This window comes from Carcharodon carcharias, chromosome 7, assembly GCF_017639515.1.
Source record: "Carcharodon carcharias isolate sCarCar2 chromosome 7, sCarCar2.pri, whole genome shotgun sequence".
In the NCBI taxonomy this organism is placed as follows: Eukaryota; Metazoa; Chordata; class Chondrichthyes; order Lamniformes; family Lamnidae; genus Carcharodon; species Carcharodon carcharias.
The window spans coordinates 132301132-132320191 of record NC_054473.1 but is presented as its reverse complement, the minus strand read 5'-3'; the positions used below and the strand labels follow the sequence as shown (position 1 = coordinate 132320191).

At 40.7% G+C, this 19060-nt stretch overlaps 1 protein-coding gene across 5 annotated transcripts in view; it reads right to left on the bottom strand.

Moving 5' to 3' along the window:
- Window positions 1-1220: 1220 nt before the first annotated feature.
- Window positions 1221-19060, bottom strand: part of esrp2 (epithelial splicing regulatory protein 2) — a 38271-nt gene continuing 20431 nt past the window's right edge. For 4 of the 5 annotated variants that reach the window (XM_041192166.1, XM_041192163.1, XM_041192165.1 and 1 more), the window contains 9 exons: window positions 15998-16130; window positions 15866-15908; window positions 13903-14204; window positions 12546-12764; window positions 8863-9061; window positions 8018-8210; window positions 7640-7817; window positions 3470-3586; window positions 1221-2096 (listed from right to left, as the gene is read on the bottom strand). In XM_041192166.1, coding sequence (XP_041048100.1) covers window positions 3497-3586; window positions 7640-7817; window positions 8018-8210; window positions 8863-9061; window positions 12546-12764; window positions 13903-14204; window positions 15866-15908; window positions 15998-16130 — 1357 coding nt within the window. In that variant the 3' untranslated portion in view covers window positions 1221-2096; window positions 3470-3496. The remainder of the gene's footprint in view (window positions 2097-3469; window positions 3587-7639; window positions 7818-8017; window positions 8211-8862; window positions 9062-12545; window positions 12765-13902; window positions 14205-15865; window positions 15909-15997; window positions 16131-19060) is intronic. The other variant, XM_041192167.1, reaches the window with a different exon arrangement.

Sequence of the window (19060 nt, the reverse complement as noted above, 5' to 3'; positions counted from 1 at the left end):
AACCACCTGGGATAACCTATAAATATAATGGATAGAAACTTTTTTTGGGGGGGTGGTGGGGGGTTGGTGGCTGGCAGAAGTGTAGTTTAAGGGTCTGGCACATAAAGGCCTGACATAGCACTCTCTCTACTGTTACCATCAAGACCAGGAGGGCATGCCAGGAGCAGCACCAGGTATACCAAAAAATGAGGTGTCAACCTGGTGAAGCTACACACAGGACTACTTTGCACATTAATCAGCAGAAGCAGCATGCAACAGAGCTAAGTGATCTCACAACCAACAGATCTAAGCTCTGCAGTCCTGCCATACACAGTTGGGAATGGTGGTGGATAATTAAACAACTAACTGGAGGAGGCGGTTCCACATATATCCCCATCCTCAATGATGGAGGGGCCCAGTACATCAATGTAAAGGACAGGGCTGAAGTATTTGCAACCATCTTCAGCCAGAAATGTTGAGTGGATGATCCATCTCAGTTTCCTCCTGAGGCTTCCAGCATCCAGATGTCAGTCTTCAGGCAATTTGATTCACACCACATGTTAAAGAAATGGCTGAAGGTACTGGATAGGCTATGGGCCTTGACAACAGCACTACAGTCACACTCAAGGCTTATGCTCCAGAACTAGCCACACACCTAGCCAAGCTGTTGAGTACAGCTACAGAAAACTGCCAACATGGGACAAGACAGAGAATACAGTCCTTAAAGTAAACACTGTGGGGGGATTGGAGTTGATGGGTTTTTGGGGGGAGGGGGGTAGGGTGGAAGAGGATGTGAAGGCAAGGGCTGAAGGGTCTTTACATATGTAGCCCTACTCTTGGAGGAAACAACTCAAACTGTGGTGAGTTTCTCTGGTGCTCATGCTGGTAAACCAACCCTTTTCCTCCCAGGGAGTTACGAATCTGTCCTTATTCTGTCACACCCAGTTATATGGGCATCCCTAGGTGGGGCAATTTCTGATGTTTCTATTAGTTTTTCCTTTACATTAACAAGCATTTTTAGTCAAATTAGCTCTAGAGTCTAGAGCAGGAAAATCAAAGCTTAATCCCATTCAAGTCACAGTATACACAATTTGCCTTAATGGCTTTTTTTATTTTTATGGATGGACAGAGGAACACAAAGGAGACTTCATTTTTACAATAAATGGAATCTATATTGTATTCAGAGATTGAAAGCTGGCTGTTGTTTCCCCTCCCAAAATAACATCACTAATTCAGACTCATTTATGCATCTTCAAACCTTTATTGTTTGGCTATACAAAGCGTACAATTTTATACTGCTGCAAGTTTCAAACTTGCTCTATTAACTAAAGTACATACAACTCATTTAGCCTCACATGAGGCCTTTTCAAAACTTTTGTTCTGCTGATATTGCACTTTTGCATTAAGGCATGGGGATAAAGAAATCATGGATAACAAGTTTTAGTGCTCCAACAGCAGATAGTTTGTCACTTAGCCATCTTAGAGTAAAAAAAAATTCATCCTTATAGCTTATAGGCATATACAAAATTTTTCTATTGCATGCATTAAAGACATTACCTATAAGCAGCATCCTTGTATCATAATATACAAATGGTTTAACATAAACACTGCATGCATGTTAAGAATGGCGAGTCTACATGTGGCTCTGAAGCTACTAGGTTTAAATAAAATATATAACTTAACTACACTTAGCATCGTCAAGTTTTGCAAGTCACTTCCACATCAGTATAAAGTCAAAATCATAAATGCGAGTTGGCAGTTTAAAAATAGGTCGATGCAGAATATTGCAGTCTATTATGGCTTTTGCATTAGTGCACAACCCTTTGGCAGAAAGGGGGTGTCCGACACATGCAGTTTCCTCTTTTTGCCACAGTCTGTACAAGGCCGCACTCCTTTTTATAAAGGAATGATCATCGTTTTCCCATTGGTATGACGGCTGATGAGTCGATCTGTAGTTCTTACATCAATCTGAGGTTTACAGGCTGATGGCCAATAAGTTGTCCATTCTTTTCTGACACTGCTCGTGTAGCCATCTCAACGGTTGGGAAAGTCACCAAAGCTTCTCCACTGGGCTGGCCGTTAAAGTTATACAGAACTAAGATCGCATCTGCAGGAAGCTGAAGGAGAAAGAGAAAATACACATTGAAGGATGGCTAGAGATTTGTTGATGTAAAGTTGGAGAGTCTTTAGCGTGCCTTCTGCATCTTGGATGGAGCAGCATATTTTTGTAAATGCACTCCAAGTTAATCTATTGGTTTGTTCCATCCAGCTGGTAAACTTCAAAATATTTAGCTAAACAAAAATTTGAATTGCCACAGCTTTAAACTGTGTATGTTGACTGATGTGGTTCAGTGTTGGGCAGTCTTTTGTCAAGATTCCAAGGGATCCCCTCTTCTTGGACCTAGTTTATCAGTTATAACACTATCTTAAATCAGGTAAGGACAAAAACACAAAGCAAATGGGAAAAGCAGTAGAGCTCCAAAGTAATGAATAACCACCACAAGAGAGCAAAGCTACACTGCAACTCTTCAATGCAGAATTGCACAGCAGATAAAACCAAAGAACAAGAGGTAATGTTGCTTTCTCAATGCATTTAAGTGTTTAAAATAAAAATTAAGTGTAGGGCATTGAATTTAAATTTAGAATTGTTAAACTTCTGAAGTGTTACAATAACAGCCTTTGCTTGAAGTTCAGAATCATCAGATCAGCTCAAGCTTAGCAATTTAGAGCTGGGGTAGACTGTAAACTGGTGAAAGCAATAGAATGGTTTGTTCTGGATAACTCGGTAGGAACTAATTTCAGAGTCCGTACCCTTTGTTGGAAAAGATGGATTCCGAATGTCTTCCTTCCCATTAAGTCCATTTCTCTTACAAATGTAGGGCCCTTCATTGATTCTACCTATTTATTTAATCACTGGAGGGGGGGGGAATATTCTGTGAAATACTTGATTGATCTCATCGTACTTATATCCATTACTCAGCCATGTCTTGCTGCCTTTCACACCTTCATCTTCTCTGTCTTCTAAAGCTGCATAGGAACTATCATGGTCAGGGAACTGGATCATCCTATACTTATTCTATTTATTTATAACCCAGTCGTGATAACTATCCAGCTCCTCCTTGGAGGGAAAGGGGAATTTATGTGCAAGAAATAGTAAACTTGTGCAGAAAGAATTTCTTGTTTAATTTGTGCACAAAGTGACTGCATTACTGTAGCGAGTGAAGAATCAGCATTATCTTAGCCATGCAAAGAAAAGTTCAACTTCTTTCCCTTTGAAAAAAAGCACTGCAACCGCCACTGCTCAAAAAGGTGGCTGCAACCACCTCACCGTGTATTTGCAGCACATCATTGGAAGGTGTCAAGAAAGATGATAGTAGTCCCAGAGATGAGATGGAGAGAGAGAAATAAAAATCCCAGTTTTGAAACACCACTTGATGTCACTTGAGAGTGAAGCCTGGCCACAGAGCCAGCTGGGAAGTTTCTCTCTTACCTTATTGAAATTTGTAAAGGCGGTCATCTACAAACAGACCCACTCTTTGGGTGCCTGAAACATACTCCTTGCTTGTTCGTTCATCTGAATAAGGCCGCTGTAGTCATCAGGTGCATACTACAGTACAAGTTTGAATACATGCATCAGTCAAAAGGAACATAGCTTGGTGAGTTCATGTTTCACCACAAATTCCAAACCTAGAAAGTTCTTAACCTGGGCATTATAACTTGGCAAGAGAGAACTTCAACTTTTACAAACCTTGAATCAATTAACAGCACTTTGACTGCAAGAATAAAGGCATCAAAATATTTTAAATACATTAAAAAGCAATGAAGAAATTTTTAAAAAATTCATTCCTGGGATGTGGGTGTCACTGGCTAGGCCAACATTTATTGCCCATCCCTAGTTGCCCTTGAGAAGGTGGTGGTGAGCTGCCCTCTTGAACCGCTGTAGTGCATGTGATGTAGGTATACCCACTGTGCTGTTAGGGAGGGAGTTCCAGGATTTTGACCCAGCGACAGTGAAGGAATGGTGATATATTTCCAAGTCAGGATGATGAGTGACTTGGAGGGGAACTTCCAGGTGGTGCTGTTCCCATCTATCTGCTGCGCTTGCCCTTCTAGATGCTAGTGGTCAGGGTTTGGAAGGTGTTGTCTAAGGAACCTTGGTGAATTCCTGCAGTGCATCTTGTAGATGGTACACACTGCTGCCACTGTGTGCCAGTGGTGGAGGGAATGAATGTTTGTGGACGGGGTGCCAATCAAGCAGGCTGCTTTGTCCTGGATGGTGTCAAGCTTCTTGACTATTGTTGGAGCTGCACTCATCCAGGCAAGGGGAGAATATTTCATCACACCCCTGACTTGTGCCTTGTAGATGGTGGACAGACTTTGGGGAGTCAGGTGGTGAGTTACTTGCTACAGAATTTCCAGCCTCTGACCTGCTTTTGTAGCCACAGTATTTATTATGGCTGATCCAGTTGTTTCTGGTCAATGGTAACCCCCAGGTTGCCAAGTCAATCACAACTGTATACCCTCATTAAACTTGTGCATTGCAAGCATAAGCTATATTCTGATCATGGCAGAACAAGACAAGCCGCAAACAATGAAACTACTATTTGACTAGTATATTAGTCATGTTAGAAATGGTCATAGACACAGCACACGTGCTATAGAGCCCTGTATGATTATGCAAATAAAATGCATGCCCTGAACCCATGCTGGTGGGCAATGGGACAGTGGAGACTAGTTTCTCAGTGGTAGCCTCTTAGGTGGCCTGTCTCTCCAAGCTGCTGGCCCAATCAGGAGGCTGGCAGCTGCAGTGTCACCGACAGAAGTGGCCATTACTGAGGCTGCAAGGGGAAAGAAAGGGTCCCTCCATGTTGACACATCCCCACAGTTAAGTTGGAAGCTTTCTTTTCCATGCCAGGGCCGGGTAGGCCAATGATCAGAATGGCAACCCCTCCAGAGATAGCATTGGTTAGCGGCCGAAAATAAGGCCCCTCTTCCAGCAAGCCACCGACAGGCTACCTGGCTATCTCTCCATGCCATGGAAAAGAAAGCTTCCAACTTAACTGTGGGGATGTGTCAACATGGAGGTACCCTTTCTTTCCCCTTGCAGCCTCAGTAGTGGCCACTTCTATTGGTGACACTGCAGCTGCCAGCCTCCTGATTGGGCTAGCAGCTTGGAAAGACATGCATTACTACACTATAACACTATGAATAAAGATACAATAATGTGATAGAAGTTTTGAATGGGATCAAAAGAGCAACAGGACAGTGAATAGTTCACTCTAGTTATTCATTAATAGTAGCACTAAACACCAAATCCCACTACCCATTCAAAGCTCAAATATGGATACCTGAATCTAGATCTGGAATTCATATTTTTTAGAAGATGCTGAAAGATATCTTTATGGATAAGATGGGAACACTTCGAAAAATAGAGCTCAAATGGTGAGACTAGTCGGAAAAAGTTAAACAGCCTGTGGACTCCTGAACAAATGGGATTGGGAAGTGGCAGTTAGTCTTTACTATTTTCCAAGATGCCTCAAGCTTACTTTCATCACACCTGTAAAAGCACAAATTCTCTCCTGCCAGTTTCAAGATTCATACTTTGGGAGAAAATTGCTTCAGGCATCTGGAGCAAAAAGTCAAAATTTACAATAAAAGCAGATGGTGTACATTCACAAACTCACACAATGCAGTCACAATCTGTTGTTGAATCATTAATCCTGGCATAGGCCCATCCACCATTTTATAATAAACCATTACCTTGTGACTAATCCTGCCCAGCAAAATACTCTAGGTTGGATTGGCCAGGCTGTGCAAATATTAGCATATTACCAGACCTGCTTGCATAGAATGCAATTGTAGAAAAAGGTGTTTTTTTTGTGGGTAGGGATGGAGGGCGAAGACAGAAAAGAGATCCAGAAAAGGATAAGAGCGAAACAGAAATATGTTAACTGAAAACCTCCCAGATAAAATGACCAAGAACAAACATTTTTATTATGTGAGGGTATTCAAATATTTGGCTGCCTTATGACTCATTGCTCCTGCAAGTCTAACGTGGTACAATCTATTCTGTGCAATACTCCAGCAGACATACAGTGGGGAAAGAAAACAAAACTTTTACACCAATCCAGGATTTTAATCTGAATTGCAAACAAAGATTTGACAAGATTAGCTTGTTTGTCTTCCTTGTAACTACCAGCCTGGTCTGTTCTGGTTCTGTAAAGATCTACTTCAAAACATTGTGTTGTGACCATCAGTACTGATTTTAATATGTAAAGTGGAAAATATACAGCAATATCAAAACAGTAGAAGTGCTCCATGTTCAAACGGAGCTCAAAAGGCACATACGAAAGCGCACAGCCTAGTGGAAGGAAAAAAAGATCCAAAATGTGCAGGTTAACTGTTTGTTTAACTGGTTAAATATAAAAGTCTAAAATATTGTGAGCACATGTTGCCATTTTCAGGCTAGTACAACAAAATCACCAAAAGGAAAAGATAAGAAGTTAGTCCCTGCTCCCCAGCCTCAGACAAAGAAAATGCTACTCTTGTATAACTAGCAGCTGATGATAATTCTGCAGATAAGAGTCTTGGAAATGGAGCATTTAGGAAAGAAACCCATTTGGTTTGACTGTAAGCAGAAACTGATCAGACCACACCATGGTTAATTAAAGATATGCCTGGAACTATAATTGCACAAGTCTATTAACAAAATGGCTTCTACATCGATCTTTCCTCCCATTTGAGCATATAATAAAATGGCACAATTAGATTTGAAGAAACTGTACACCAGGTGGATTGACACAAAAATTGATAGTAAAATCACCAAGTAGAGTTACAACAATGTCTTATAAGACAACAGGCAGAACTGGATAGAAGATTGTCAAAATTAAAGAGATCAACAAAAAAACAGAAGGGTAGCATTGACAGTCAAGAACAGTAAATTACAGTCAAGAAAGGTGATGCAAAGCGCAATAGATTCCCTCATCACATTTAAAAGATGAACTCATGAAATTTGTTTTTCTTTTTTTAAAAAAGGGAGAATACTTGTGCATTTAAATGGATATCACTATAGTTTTGAGACAGTATATTTACTTGCCACATAAGACGGTATTTATACTATGGCAGGTCTGGTATTACGGCGACTGTTCATTATGGTGCTCACACATGCAGTACAAAAGCCCCACAAAACCGAAAAGAATTCTATACAGGGGGCAGGGAACCCCAAAAAAACCACCACCATCTCATTTCTCGGCCCCCCCCAGAGATGGTAGAGACCAAACTCCCACTAAATTACATCACCACTGACACCTGTCAAATCAATACCCACAGACAGTGCATTGTAAACGGTACTCCCATTTTCACATGGCCATACCAAGCTAGAGGCGGTCCAACATGTATTCACTTTAAGATCAGCACGGTCATTCAACACATCCAGGAGAGCAAGAGAAATGGAACGCATGAGAAAAAAAATTGCTCAGTTAGACATCCTTAGGCCTTAGCAAACAAGTGAACTATAATATAGACAGGCACACTTGAGTTTTAAATGTTGTACTGCAATCCTGAAAAAGGAGGCATATATGCAGAACATCCTCAAATCAAATTATGCTGTAGTGGAAAGGAAACAGAACCTCAAGAAGGAGTACAAAGTAATGATCTTTACCTGATATCCTTGGAAGAAGCTAAGGATGTCTTTCGTTGCAATATTATACGGCAGGCCCTGCATGCGAATGAGTGCTCCTGGTTGTGGTAACACAGCATGGGTTGCTGATGTAGCTGCAGCAGCCATTGCTGCCTGGGGAGCTGCAAAGTATCCTACTGTCGTTGGAGATACTGGAGGGCTGGAAGGGAAGGGGCCTTAAAAGAATCAGCTCAAATATCCAAAAAAAAAAAGGACAGTAGGATTCCCAAGATGTTTCTTAACGACATGGTTCAGTACATTTGAACACTGAACTATAAAGGCATCACGAACAAACATTCTTGAATAAAGGCCCAAGCATCAGATTGCCAGTAATAATAAGAAAATACCAAAAACATTTACCTTGGATAGTAGGTTGTGTAGTTCATATAAAGCTGAGTGGCTGTTGCCTGAGCGGGATAATAGGCAACTGCAGGTGGTGGCGGCGGTGCTGTCCGTGTTGGAGCCAACAGGGCTGGGGATTGATAAAGTGCTGCTTCGGCTGGTATCACAGCAGTACCAGGTGAGAACGTGGGGTACGTGGGTGGGGAAAGGCCTGCAAGATAAATAAAAAAAGAGGGACAAATGAAAACAGTAGTGTATATAATCACCTTATGCATCTGACAGAGTCCCAAATACCTTGGTGCATAACGAGCGTTCAAGGTGTCAGACCTCCATCGGCAGCCATTGCATCGTTGCCAATAAATTCTCAAATCCAGTTTTGCCTTCATGCATATCCTTCAAATTAATTTGGCATTTTGTTTACCCCTACATTTTAAAAACTATACACGCTCATAATTGTGCAAGTCAAATGCCAATCTGAACATGCATGACATCTTGGATGTTAAGCATGAGACACACCCTGGTGAATGGCCACCTTATCTTCAACCCACTGGCAACTCTATGAGCATCATCTCCAAAGATCAAAAATCCTATTACCAGGCAGACTAAATGCAGAGCTCCAGAAAATACCCCTAAAAGCAAAAAATTGCCCAGTACAAATGTCCAATTTTGCCATTTGGTGAAGGGGGAGTGGGGAGGGGTGGGGAAAAAAAATAATCAAAACCCCCATTCAGACACAAACCTTGATTAATGAATTATTGATCATGGCAACCAGGTAAAGATGAAAAAGGTAAACAAAGCCCCAGGCTCCACCTACCACAATGTCAGCCGTTAGCAGCAAGAGAGCATCAGAATTCAAAACTTACATGGTAACTTACATGGCGGCGGAGACAAGCCACTACGATTTAAAGTGCCACCCATTAAGACATAGCTCATTTCATCTCCAGAACACTGAAACACTTCCACATATCTATCCTTCATTGTCTTCTTGTGACATTTCTGTGCAACCAAGAAAGCACGATCTGCAGACTTCATTTGAATAAAAGCATCACCTGAGGGCCGGCCCTGGAGGGTTTGGGGACAAAGAGTGGTTATTCCAAGCTGAACACTTTTTTTCCTTTAAAACAAAGCAAATGCACCATTGTAGTCAAGAATATGACTCAAATCTCAGGACCTTTTCAAAAAAAAAGGTGCTAAAACATGTAATCTCAACCTCAAAATAAAAGCAAAATACTGCAGATGCTGAAGATCTGAAATAAAAACAAATTGCTGGAAAAACTCAGCAGGTCTGGAAGCATCTGTGGAAAAACAGATGCTAACACCAAGCCCAATATGACTCTTCTTCAGTCTAGTTCTGAAGAGGAGTCACATGAGGAGTCATATTAGACTCAAAACATTCTCTCTGTTTCTCTCTCCACAGATGCTGTCAGTACTTCGTTTTTAATTCCAATTTTAACTGGTTTAGTTTGAAGTCAACCCTGAGATCTTGGCCCAAATCAACAAATCACAGTTCAAAACACAACCAGTGTTAAACTCATTCTCAATTACAGACAGCCTCTTTCCTATGTAGAAAGTTTTAAATAATGGGAAGTTTGTACTTGATTGAAGACTTTCCTCTCCCCTCCCTTTATTTCAAAGCTACACCTCAAAAGCACACACAAAAAGAAGTCAGAAGATATTGGTGCAGGGTGCTGTGGTGCTGGTGGAGTTTTCCAATCCCCACCCATTGGTTGCAAAACCGCTTCAAGCATGGGGCAGTTTTATGTATCCAGTTAAGCCAATTCATATGCAAATTATTAAAATAAAACAATTTTCTATGCTAAAAAGACAAAAGATTCTTAAAAGGAAAATCAAGCTCAGAACTTGTCAATACTCCAGATTTTCATTCCCTTAACATGCACAAAATGCTTATAGAATAATTTACATGCTTTTATTTTCTATATAGTACCCAAAGTTTGGTTATGTACATTGTTCATTTATTTTAAAATGGCAATTTGAGCAATTACTTTGAAAGCTAAGTTAAGTTTTACCTACTTTACTAAAATTTGAGAAGACAATATTACTGACAAGACAGCGCATTTTAACAATTCATGGAGGACAACCGTCAGTATTTTGGCTCATGCGACACAATTACTTAAACTATATAATAATGTGATTGTGAATATCTGGGAGATGGAACTAGCGAGTATCAAGGAGGAAGTTAGTAACACAGGCCATAGAAGAAACCTCAAACACTAAATCCTGACTGCTTCTTGCCAGCAGGATGCCTAGAGCATGGCCATGAATAGGATTTTCCCTGTAGCTGCAGTCATTGAAGGTCAAGATGATGAACCGATCAATTGTTTCTACATTGCTAACTCCAGTCGTACCAACATTGTGCTCATGAAGTATTGCTGCAAAAAAACAAAAAGGTAGATCAGTGCATCACTGCATCCCTGCCTAAACATGTCTGACAGGGCTCAAGGGTTAGTTTCTGGAACTGTTTCGCTCAGTGTTTAATTCATTAATCCTTAGACATATTTGAAAATGAGAACCTGGTAAAAAAAAAAGGGACGAGAAAAGTGGCTTCATGCAACTTGAAATAATAAATTTAAAGCATAGGTACAAGTTCCATGTTGAATTATGTATTTATAACTCAGTGCCTGGTTTTGTGCAACCAGGAGGCCTGACTGGGTTTTAATGTGGTCCATTTTTCAACATAGAGCTTTGACACAGGGAGGGGCTAGGTAGAAAAGAGTCAGCATATCCTTTAAGTGCATTCTTATACCTAATTACGATTGCTAAAGTGAGCCGATCGACCTTTGCCATTCTTGCTCTCGCAATCTCGAATGTACTCAAGTCCACATAAATGCAAAATATTAATTGACAAAGGGTAAAATTTTTAGCTTGGCAGGCAGTGCATCTAACCCAACCGAGCACAAAATGACGCGCGATGATGTTGGGCGAGCAACCCGACGTCATTGTGTAGTCCCACAATATTTCGGTTGGCAGGCGAGTGCCGGAATTGGCTGTGCACCTGTCAACAATTAAAAGGCCTGTCAAGGCCATTAAATGGTCAATTAAGTTGAATTTTTTGCTGCCCATCCAACCTCACTGTTGGCGGGCAGGCAAGAGGCCAAGCAGCCTTTGCATTTTTTAGGAAACCTCATCCATGGGTGGGATAAGGTTTCCTAAAGCAAATAAAAATAAAATAAAACCTTTAATAATACGTCCCTGCTCATGTGAGAGTCACATGAAGGGACATGTTTCATTACTTTTTTTTACATAACACTTCATCTCTCCAAGGCAGCTCTTTGCCTCGGAGATTATGAAGCGTGCACTCACTCGTATGTGTGAAGGTCGCACTCCCCACCCTCCCACCTCCACCACCCGCACAGGCAGTGCTGAGCGCTGCCGCTCACATTTCATGCTGGGCGGGCCTTAATTGGCCTACCAGTGTGAAATTGCCTTGCGGACCCTATCACGGGTTCCCGACCACCCCCGCTGAGCCCACCCGACATGGGTGAAATTCTACCCAAAGTCATTGAGGAGATTGAAGGCAAATCCAGACTATACTAAAACAAAAACAGAATTACCTGGAAAAACTCAGCAGGTCTGGCAGCATCGGCGGAGAAGAAAAGAGTTGACGTTTCGAGTCCTAAACTATACTAAACTGTATACTAAACTGCCAGCTAAGATGTTAGCTGAGACTACACAAAATTCATTTGGATCAAAATCACAAACTACACACATGTACACAACACACACAATAGTGTACAGTCTAATGTTCTGTGAGGCAAGGGTTCAAATCCCACCACAGCAGCTGGTGAAATTTAAATTCAATTAATAATTCTGGAACGAAAGCCAGGCTCAGTAACGGTGGCCATTTCAACCATCATCAATTGTTGTAAAAACACATTTGGTTCACCAACGCCCTTTTGGAGGAAGGGTAACTCCAGACCCACAGCAATGTGGTTGACTCTTAACTGCCCTCTGCAATGGTCTAGCAAGCCACTCAGTTCAAGTGCAATTCGGGATGGACAACAATTGCTGGCCTTTCCAGCGATGCTCATGGACCGTGAAATAATTTTAAAAAACACACAACATTCCCAGAGCTCGTATGCAAAGCTCAAAAACTCCAAAACAGGATACCTTCCTAACTTCTAAAACTCTAGTGGAACAACTAAACCCACCAGTCACCAGGGAGGTTTGCTTTTGTGTCACTCTTTCCCATCTCTCTCCCTCCCAACCTGCTACCCAATGGACAAGGATTGGCCAGAAGCCAAAAAATCTACACTACATTACAAGTATAGTGCGGGTTAGCTTGCTATCTAAACAACTTGAATAGATTCACATACAGAAAAAAAACTTAATTCAATGAGTGCACTTGAAATAATAGGCTGTTTGATTTACAGGTTGGCATTTACACAGTCGTGTTAGAAGTTCAGAGAGCTTTGTGGCACATGGATTGAAGGATAGCTTCACAAGTGTCCTTTTCTCAATCCCAACTAAAGGTTTGCATTTTCAAAGGGTAAGAACATTACATTAATGGCAGCAGATTGCAAGTTACCTGTTGATTTAGTACCATGTGAACGCCATGAGGTTTTATGTCAATTGTAAATTCGCCCATGAAGTCTAGAATATCCTCAATGGTTGCTGTGTAGGGAAGGCCCCGTAGACGTATACAGTCTCTTGTATGTCCAGTGGCAATGAACGGCTGAGGTATCACAGGGATGATAGGAGCTGGGAGTGTTGAAATTAGTGGTGTAGACATGTATCTATTTAATACCTAAGGCATTGGAAGAAAAAAAACAATTGGAAGGCGTTCTCGTGTAAAAAAAAAAAATTAGAAAAAGATGTAGTATTATTGCAAAGCTGCTCCAACACACCTGGTACACCTTACACAGAGGCATTACAGCCACATTTATATTTCAGCTGTATCCATGTGAAGCAAGCTAGGAAGCAGTACTGCAAGGCTGGAGCCAGACGCAGACAACTTGGAGGATCTTGCTTTGCATTATTGCTTCAGGCCACAACACCCCACTTTGCTGTGGAGTTCCATTGAGCCTTGGTTCCAAACTTAACATTGCAAATTCCCAGCACCTCATCCTAATGTTACGATCACATTGTAAATGCACGTCCAGAGTGCTGGTTAATTAGTACAAGGAAGTATTTAGCCCGTATTGGTCTGAGGAAATTAGCAGAGTCTAGATTTTGTAAAAATCGATGTTACATCAATACCAGGCATCACATTTCTCTCAAAACATTCACATTCCATACTTCAAAAGGAATGTCTTTGTTAAAGTTAGGGAAACAAACATCAAATATAAAAATGCCAGGCGAGATCAGGGAATGAAGTTTGTTCTATCAATGTTAAATTTCAATCATCTGGCAGTTGACATATTTACTCTTAAGGTACTGAATTTTACTTTAAAAACCAGCCTATTCTCTGAAAGTACTGGCTAAAATGGTTCCTCAACAGAATAAAACGTGTCCCAGAAGTGATTAATCATCATTGTCAGTAGCTCCTTAACTCAATGGGATTCCCAACTTATAAGCACACTCCCTGAAATTGAACTTTATGAACGTTATTGCACGAGTCCTGATCATGACTTGCACTGTTCGGCTGGCAATAAATAAAGTCATTAAGTAACATTGCGCAGCAATGTAGCAGATCCAATTCAAAAAGAAAATGTTTGTAGGGTGTGGAACTGGTTTGATGGCTCTTTCAAAGAGCTGGCACAGGCACGCTTGACTAAACAGCCTATTCTGTGCCATAAGATTATGTCTCCAAAATCAGGACAATTTAGCACCAAATTTAGAGAATTTGGAGAAATTGGAAGAGAGGAGACCATCAACATTGTTACATCAAGATCATACACAACCACAATATAATGTTCAGTGCTTCATGATGTAGTAGTACTAACCTGCTGTACTTCTGCCGCAGTACTTCTGAACAGCTCAATGTAACGCTTCCCCAATATTTCCTTGTGCTTTTTAAGTGCATTTTGTGCAAACTCTTCACAGGCAAACAACACAAAAGCATCCCCAGTCGGTCTTCCATCAGGGTACTTAACAAAGAGGAGCCCCTCCTTGCCACCTGTAACAGGACACTCATTTCCAAAAAAGCCTAGGACATCATCTGCTGTGGCTGTGAAAGGTAGTCCACGCATTCGTATTATAACTTGGCTCTCCTTGGACAAGAATTGTGCCACTTCATTCGAAGTACCTGCATTAAAAAGCATCTTTCAAAATGGTACTAACAGAACATTAACTATGTAACCACCTTCTAATTGTCCAAGATAAAAATAACAATGAGTACAGCAAGGACCCAAGATTAGTTAAATACAGAAAAAAAAATGAATTATGAAGTGGTAATTTAAATAATTCTAATAATAAATCAATAAAAGACAAACCTTAAGCAGATTACAATGGTCACTTGAATCTCAAAATGAGTTTATTGCCTTGTAATCACTTCAGGGTTTTACTGAAAATAGTTGTCCAATGAGAACAGGTTTAATCATTTTACTGAAAACAGGTTTAATCATTTTACTGAGTCACTGCCATCAGGAGAGAAAAAAAACATGGCTACTACATTGGGCTCCTGCTTCATAAATTAATCTCTTGGGAGAGGATTATTATGGCAACTGGTAGGCAAGACCAAGAAAAAAGTTCTCAGCCAGTCTACCAAAAATAGTCAGTTTTAGTGAATGAACAGTTTGGATGCATGTTAGATACAATAAAAATCAGAATTATTTCACATTATTTTTTCACTACATTAAGAACTGAACTATTCCCTTCTCCATCCCCACATACATCCCATTTTAAAACCAGATTAAGCAGCAAATTCAGGTTTTGCTGCCAGTCACCCATTTCATGAGTTTTAAAACTATGCCAAAGGGTTGGCTGCCGTCTTGGTTTCCAGTTAGAAACCTCGCCTGAAGTAGGCCACAAATGTTGCAACATTATGATTTAGAATGAAATCAACATGCACAGACTTAATCGCTTTAGGACAGAAGGTATGAGTTGCCATTATGGTAGCAATGCACACACTCTCCATGCAGGAATGGAGAATGAAACCCATTCTACAAAAATCCTTCAAAGTGAATTCTGGACAGAGCAGTTATGTATTAGAGTTGATGCCCATTACACTGCATCTCTGCCCTGTTTGGGCAGAGTTTCCTTAAACAGAGGAGGCAGATGTTTCTGGTGTCTGCCCACATTGACAATGTCAGCAGAAGACTCAACTGATGGAATGGCATCAGAGTTCCAACTAGTTCCATCCCTGTAAGCAAGTGTCCTCGTCGCCAGCAGCTGCCAGGCTACAGAAGTGAGCCCCACAGATGCTGCAAGGCAATCTCCTTAGCAAGGGCAGTCCTTGTATGCATGGGTTCCATGGAAGACAAGCATCTACAATAGTTAGAAATACCTCATTGCCATCGAGATCTGCCAGTGCTCCTCCCTTGCTAATTCTTTCTTCAACCACCCCTCCCCCACCCCACCTAAACAAGCAGATGACTCAGCAGTACCACTGCTGGCAGGAACACATTCTCACTAAATGGAGATGCTCTTCACCCCAGATAAGGGTTTTCCCCCCCCCCCCCCCCCGCCCCCCCCAAAGCAGAAAGACTCGCTTGGCCATGGTTATGGCGGTGCAGCAAAACTGCAGATTTTCAGGGTCATAGTATTTCATTAAATTGAGCTGTAATATGCCATTGATCATCAAACTGAATGCACCAGCCTGTACAATATTTAAAATGGATCCCCTTCAGTACTCAGGGATTGGGGTGGGAACGATGAAATCAGCAACCACTGATCTCTTGAGATTTATTCTCCTTATGTATATATTCTAATTTGTAAACATTCCATTGGATTTTTCTAAAAACTTACCTCCAGCAATTTTTAAGAATTCTTCTCCAGTAGCCTTGTATACCTGAAAGGAAATTAATTTTCACAATCAGCCATTCATTTGAGCTTTGCCATTTAAAGTGAAATTTAAAGTTACTTCACATTTGTGCCCACCTCAATGTATCTACTCCCCATGTGATGTTTATGCCTCTCGAGTGCAAGGTCTCGGTGTTCTGGATTGATGAACCTGACCAGTGCTTCTCCATTTCTTCTGCCTTGGGAGTTGAGGCACAATGCTACACCACCTCTACAATAAAACCAGTGAATTCCCATTATAAAACTATACACTGATTCATTCATTATTGTCAACCACAAATCTGAACTTTCAATCCATTTAAACACTTACGATCCGGTTAAGGACTATTAACATTATAATAAAATACCAGAATTCCTTGTTTTAATTAATAGAATTATACCACAAGATTTTAGTTTGTATTTTTTTTAAAAAAGTGTGTATAAAAAGGAAGTTAAACAAAACAAACACTACTCATTTAACAATATGGTTTACAACTACATAAGTTATGCACTCAGGCTTACTTTTCATTTTCTCCCAAGAATTCTCTTAGAAGACACATCAAAAGTTATTTACTTTTGTAGGGACCACACAAGTATGCCACAGTCCTTCGGAGAATATTCCTCAGCTCCAGCTATTCTCAAAGGTAAAACTTTCATTTCTAACTATGGATGTCTCAGTCCCTCATTCTGGTTACTTTTCCAATACTTCCAAGCTAATCTACTTGCTGCTTTCTTTGCCACAAGACTCAGGAGGACCACTGTAGATTCTTCCACTCGTTTCAAACCAGGCAATCTTCCATCTTCTGTTGCCTCACAAATTCAAACTGAGATTAAGCCTCACCTGCACTCCACACAGTGAATGAAGTAATTAGTTTTTTTAAAAAACTCTGCTTACAGTGCAAGTCTATCTAATTGTCATTTATTTTGGCTTTCTTTACTCAATAAGCTACAAACCATACAAGGTCTAATCTGCAACTAAGTCTCTTGGCAAAAACACCCAGATAAATTGAAACCAGAAAACCTCTCTAGACTCCACTCATCTACAACATAATAGCTTGCTCTGGGATATCCTCAAACCAACCTTTAGATTAATTACAATTACCCCCCATTTACAACTTATTCTTTGATCTTTCCAGGATTCATTAAATGCTTTAAAACTGATTTAGCTCCAACTACCAAAACAAGAACATCTCTCTGGAATGCCCTTGTTGGAAGCATTGCAGACATCATCTCTCCAGCTAAGTAAGCCCACCTGCTGCTTTATGATCTTAGCTTTCCAGCTGCTAAGTCAAATGGCCACCAACCCTTTGAGGGTAATAGCCTGCAAGCTTGCTTTAATTGCATTTATCCCATTTTCTACAGTTAAACTTTAATTCCCCAAACTAAAAGCTGTACTCTAAAATGCAAGTACTCAGTTCAAGGTCCATGTAACACTAATATTTAAACTCTATTAATATTTTGCACCTTTAATAACACCAGTAAAAAAAAGCCCAAAAATCAGTGCTGCACTCTTGGTTTGTCTTACGACATGCAATTCCTGCAGGGCTTCCCTCAATAATGCAAGCTTATCCAATAAGTAATTGAACCATAAGTCCCAGGAATAATCTACATTCTGTGGGTGCTACAAATTGGACTTTGGCATTCCAATTTAAGCACAGAAATAAAGGAGCAAGATTCTTGCTCTTGATCTTTGTTCAGCAATGGGTGCAACATTTGATGAGGGCACGGTTTCCCCTTATAGTTAAAGACCTGTTGACATTCAGTGTCACAGCCGTCATGTGAACAACTATTTCAGAGTACTAGAAGATAATGGTGCTGAGGGAGGGAAAGGGGAACAGAATCATTCCACTGACAAGAGAGAAAATTGCAGAAGAAACCTTTGATTCACCACTTGTCTTGGCTGACAACTGTGGCTGAGGGAGGTCACCTACACTGACTATCTTTTAAAGTAAATTAAGAAGTCATAAAAGTAATTGATACAGGTGTTTCCATCTCTAGGTCTATTCTGCTCTACTTTCACCCCAAACCAACAATTTCCCAGCCAAGAACACATATCTATGCATTAGTGTAACTGGTCCTAAAGTATTTTCCTCCTTTCACTTCTCCACCCGAGTGAATGTTCTCTCTTGACTACCTCTCAAAAGTAATGTCTGGCCATAACTAGTGAGTGCATTCCTAGCAATGTCCTTGCTTCCCACCCTGACACTGGTATCTCTAGGGTCACTATAAGATCAATCTAAGCTATATGCTCCAAATGGCAACATCATCCCGAGACAAGTTCAGCACTTAACACCCAGCTCTTCTTCTTCACCATCCCCCCTAGACCCCTCATTGCTAGTGTTGATAAGATACTTGGCTAACATCCAAACTTGGATGAATCACAATTTCCTTCAGCTAAACTCTGGAGATCAAAGTCATAATCTTCCACCTAACCATGGACTCCATATCCTCGTCACTGATGAATCCCCCTCACCTACTAAGGTTTGAATCTGAGCCTGGCTTTTTGACTTTGTGCAGAGCATGTGACGCAGTGCATGCAGTTAGTAGACCATGAAAAGCATTACCAAAAGTACCGATTGAATCAAATTCAAATGCAGCATTTAAGAGAGAATTAGATAAACCAAAAATATTAAGGGAAACAAGGAGGCAGAAGGGAAACAGAATCAGGCAGCTCAGATATAGAAAAAGCACCCAAGCCATTCTCAAATCATGGACTGATATAACACAGATGGAGGCCATTCATCCAATCATGCTGGCTCTTTGGTAGAGGTATTTAATTAATCTGTCTCCCCTGCTCTTTCCCACAGCCACGTTAATTTTTCCCCCATTCAAGTATTTGCTTTGCAATCTGCTTTGAAAGTTATAAATTTGCCTCCACACCTTTTCAGGCAGTGCATTCCAGGTCATAACTTCCTGTGTAAAAAGTATTCATATCACTTCTGGCTCTTCTGCCAATCGTCTTAAATGTCCATTGGTTACTAAGTCTTTTGCCACTGGAAACAGAGTAAATGATGAGAAACTATCAAGTGCCTTTATGATTTTGAACCCCTCTATCAAACCTCCTCTTAAGTCTTCTTTGCTCCAAGGAGAACAACCCAGTAATTTTAGTCTCTCCAGATAACTGAAGTCCCTCATCCCACGTGCCATTCTGGTAAATCAGTT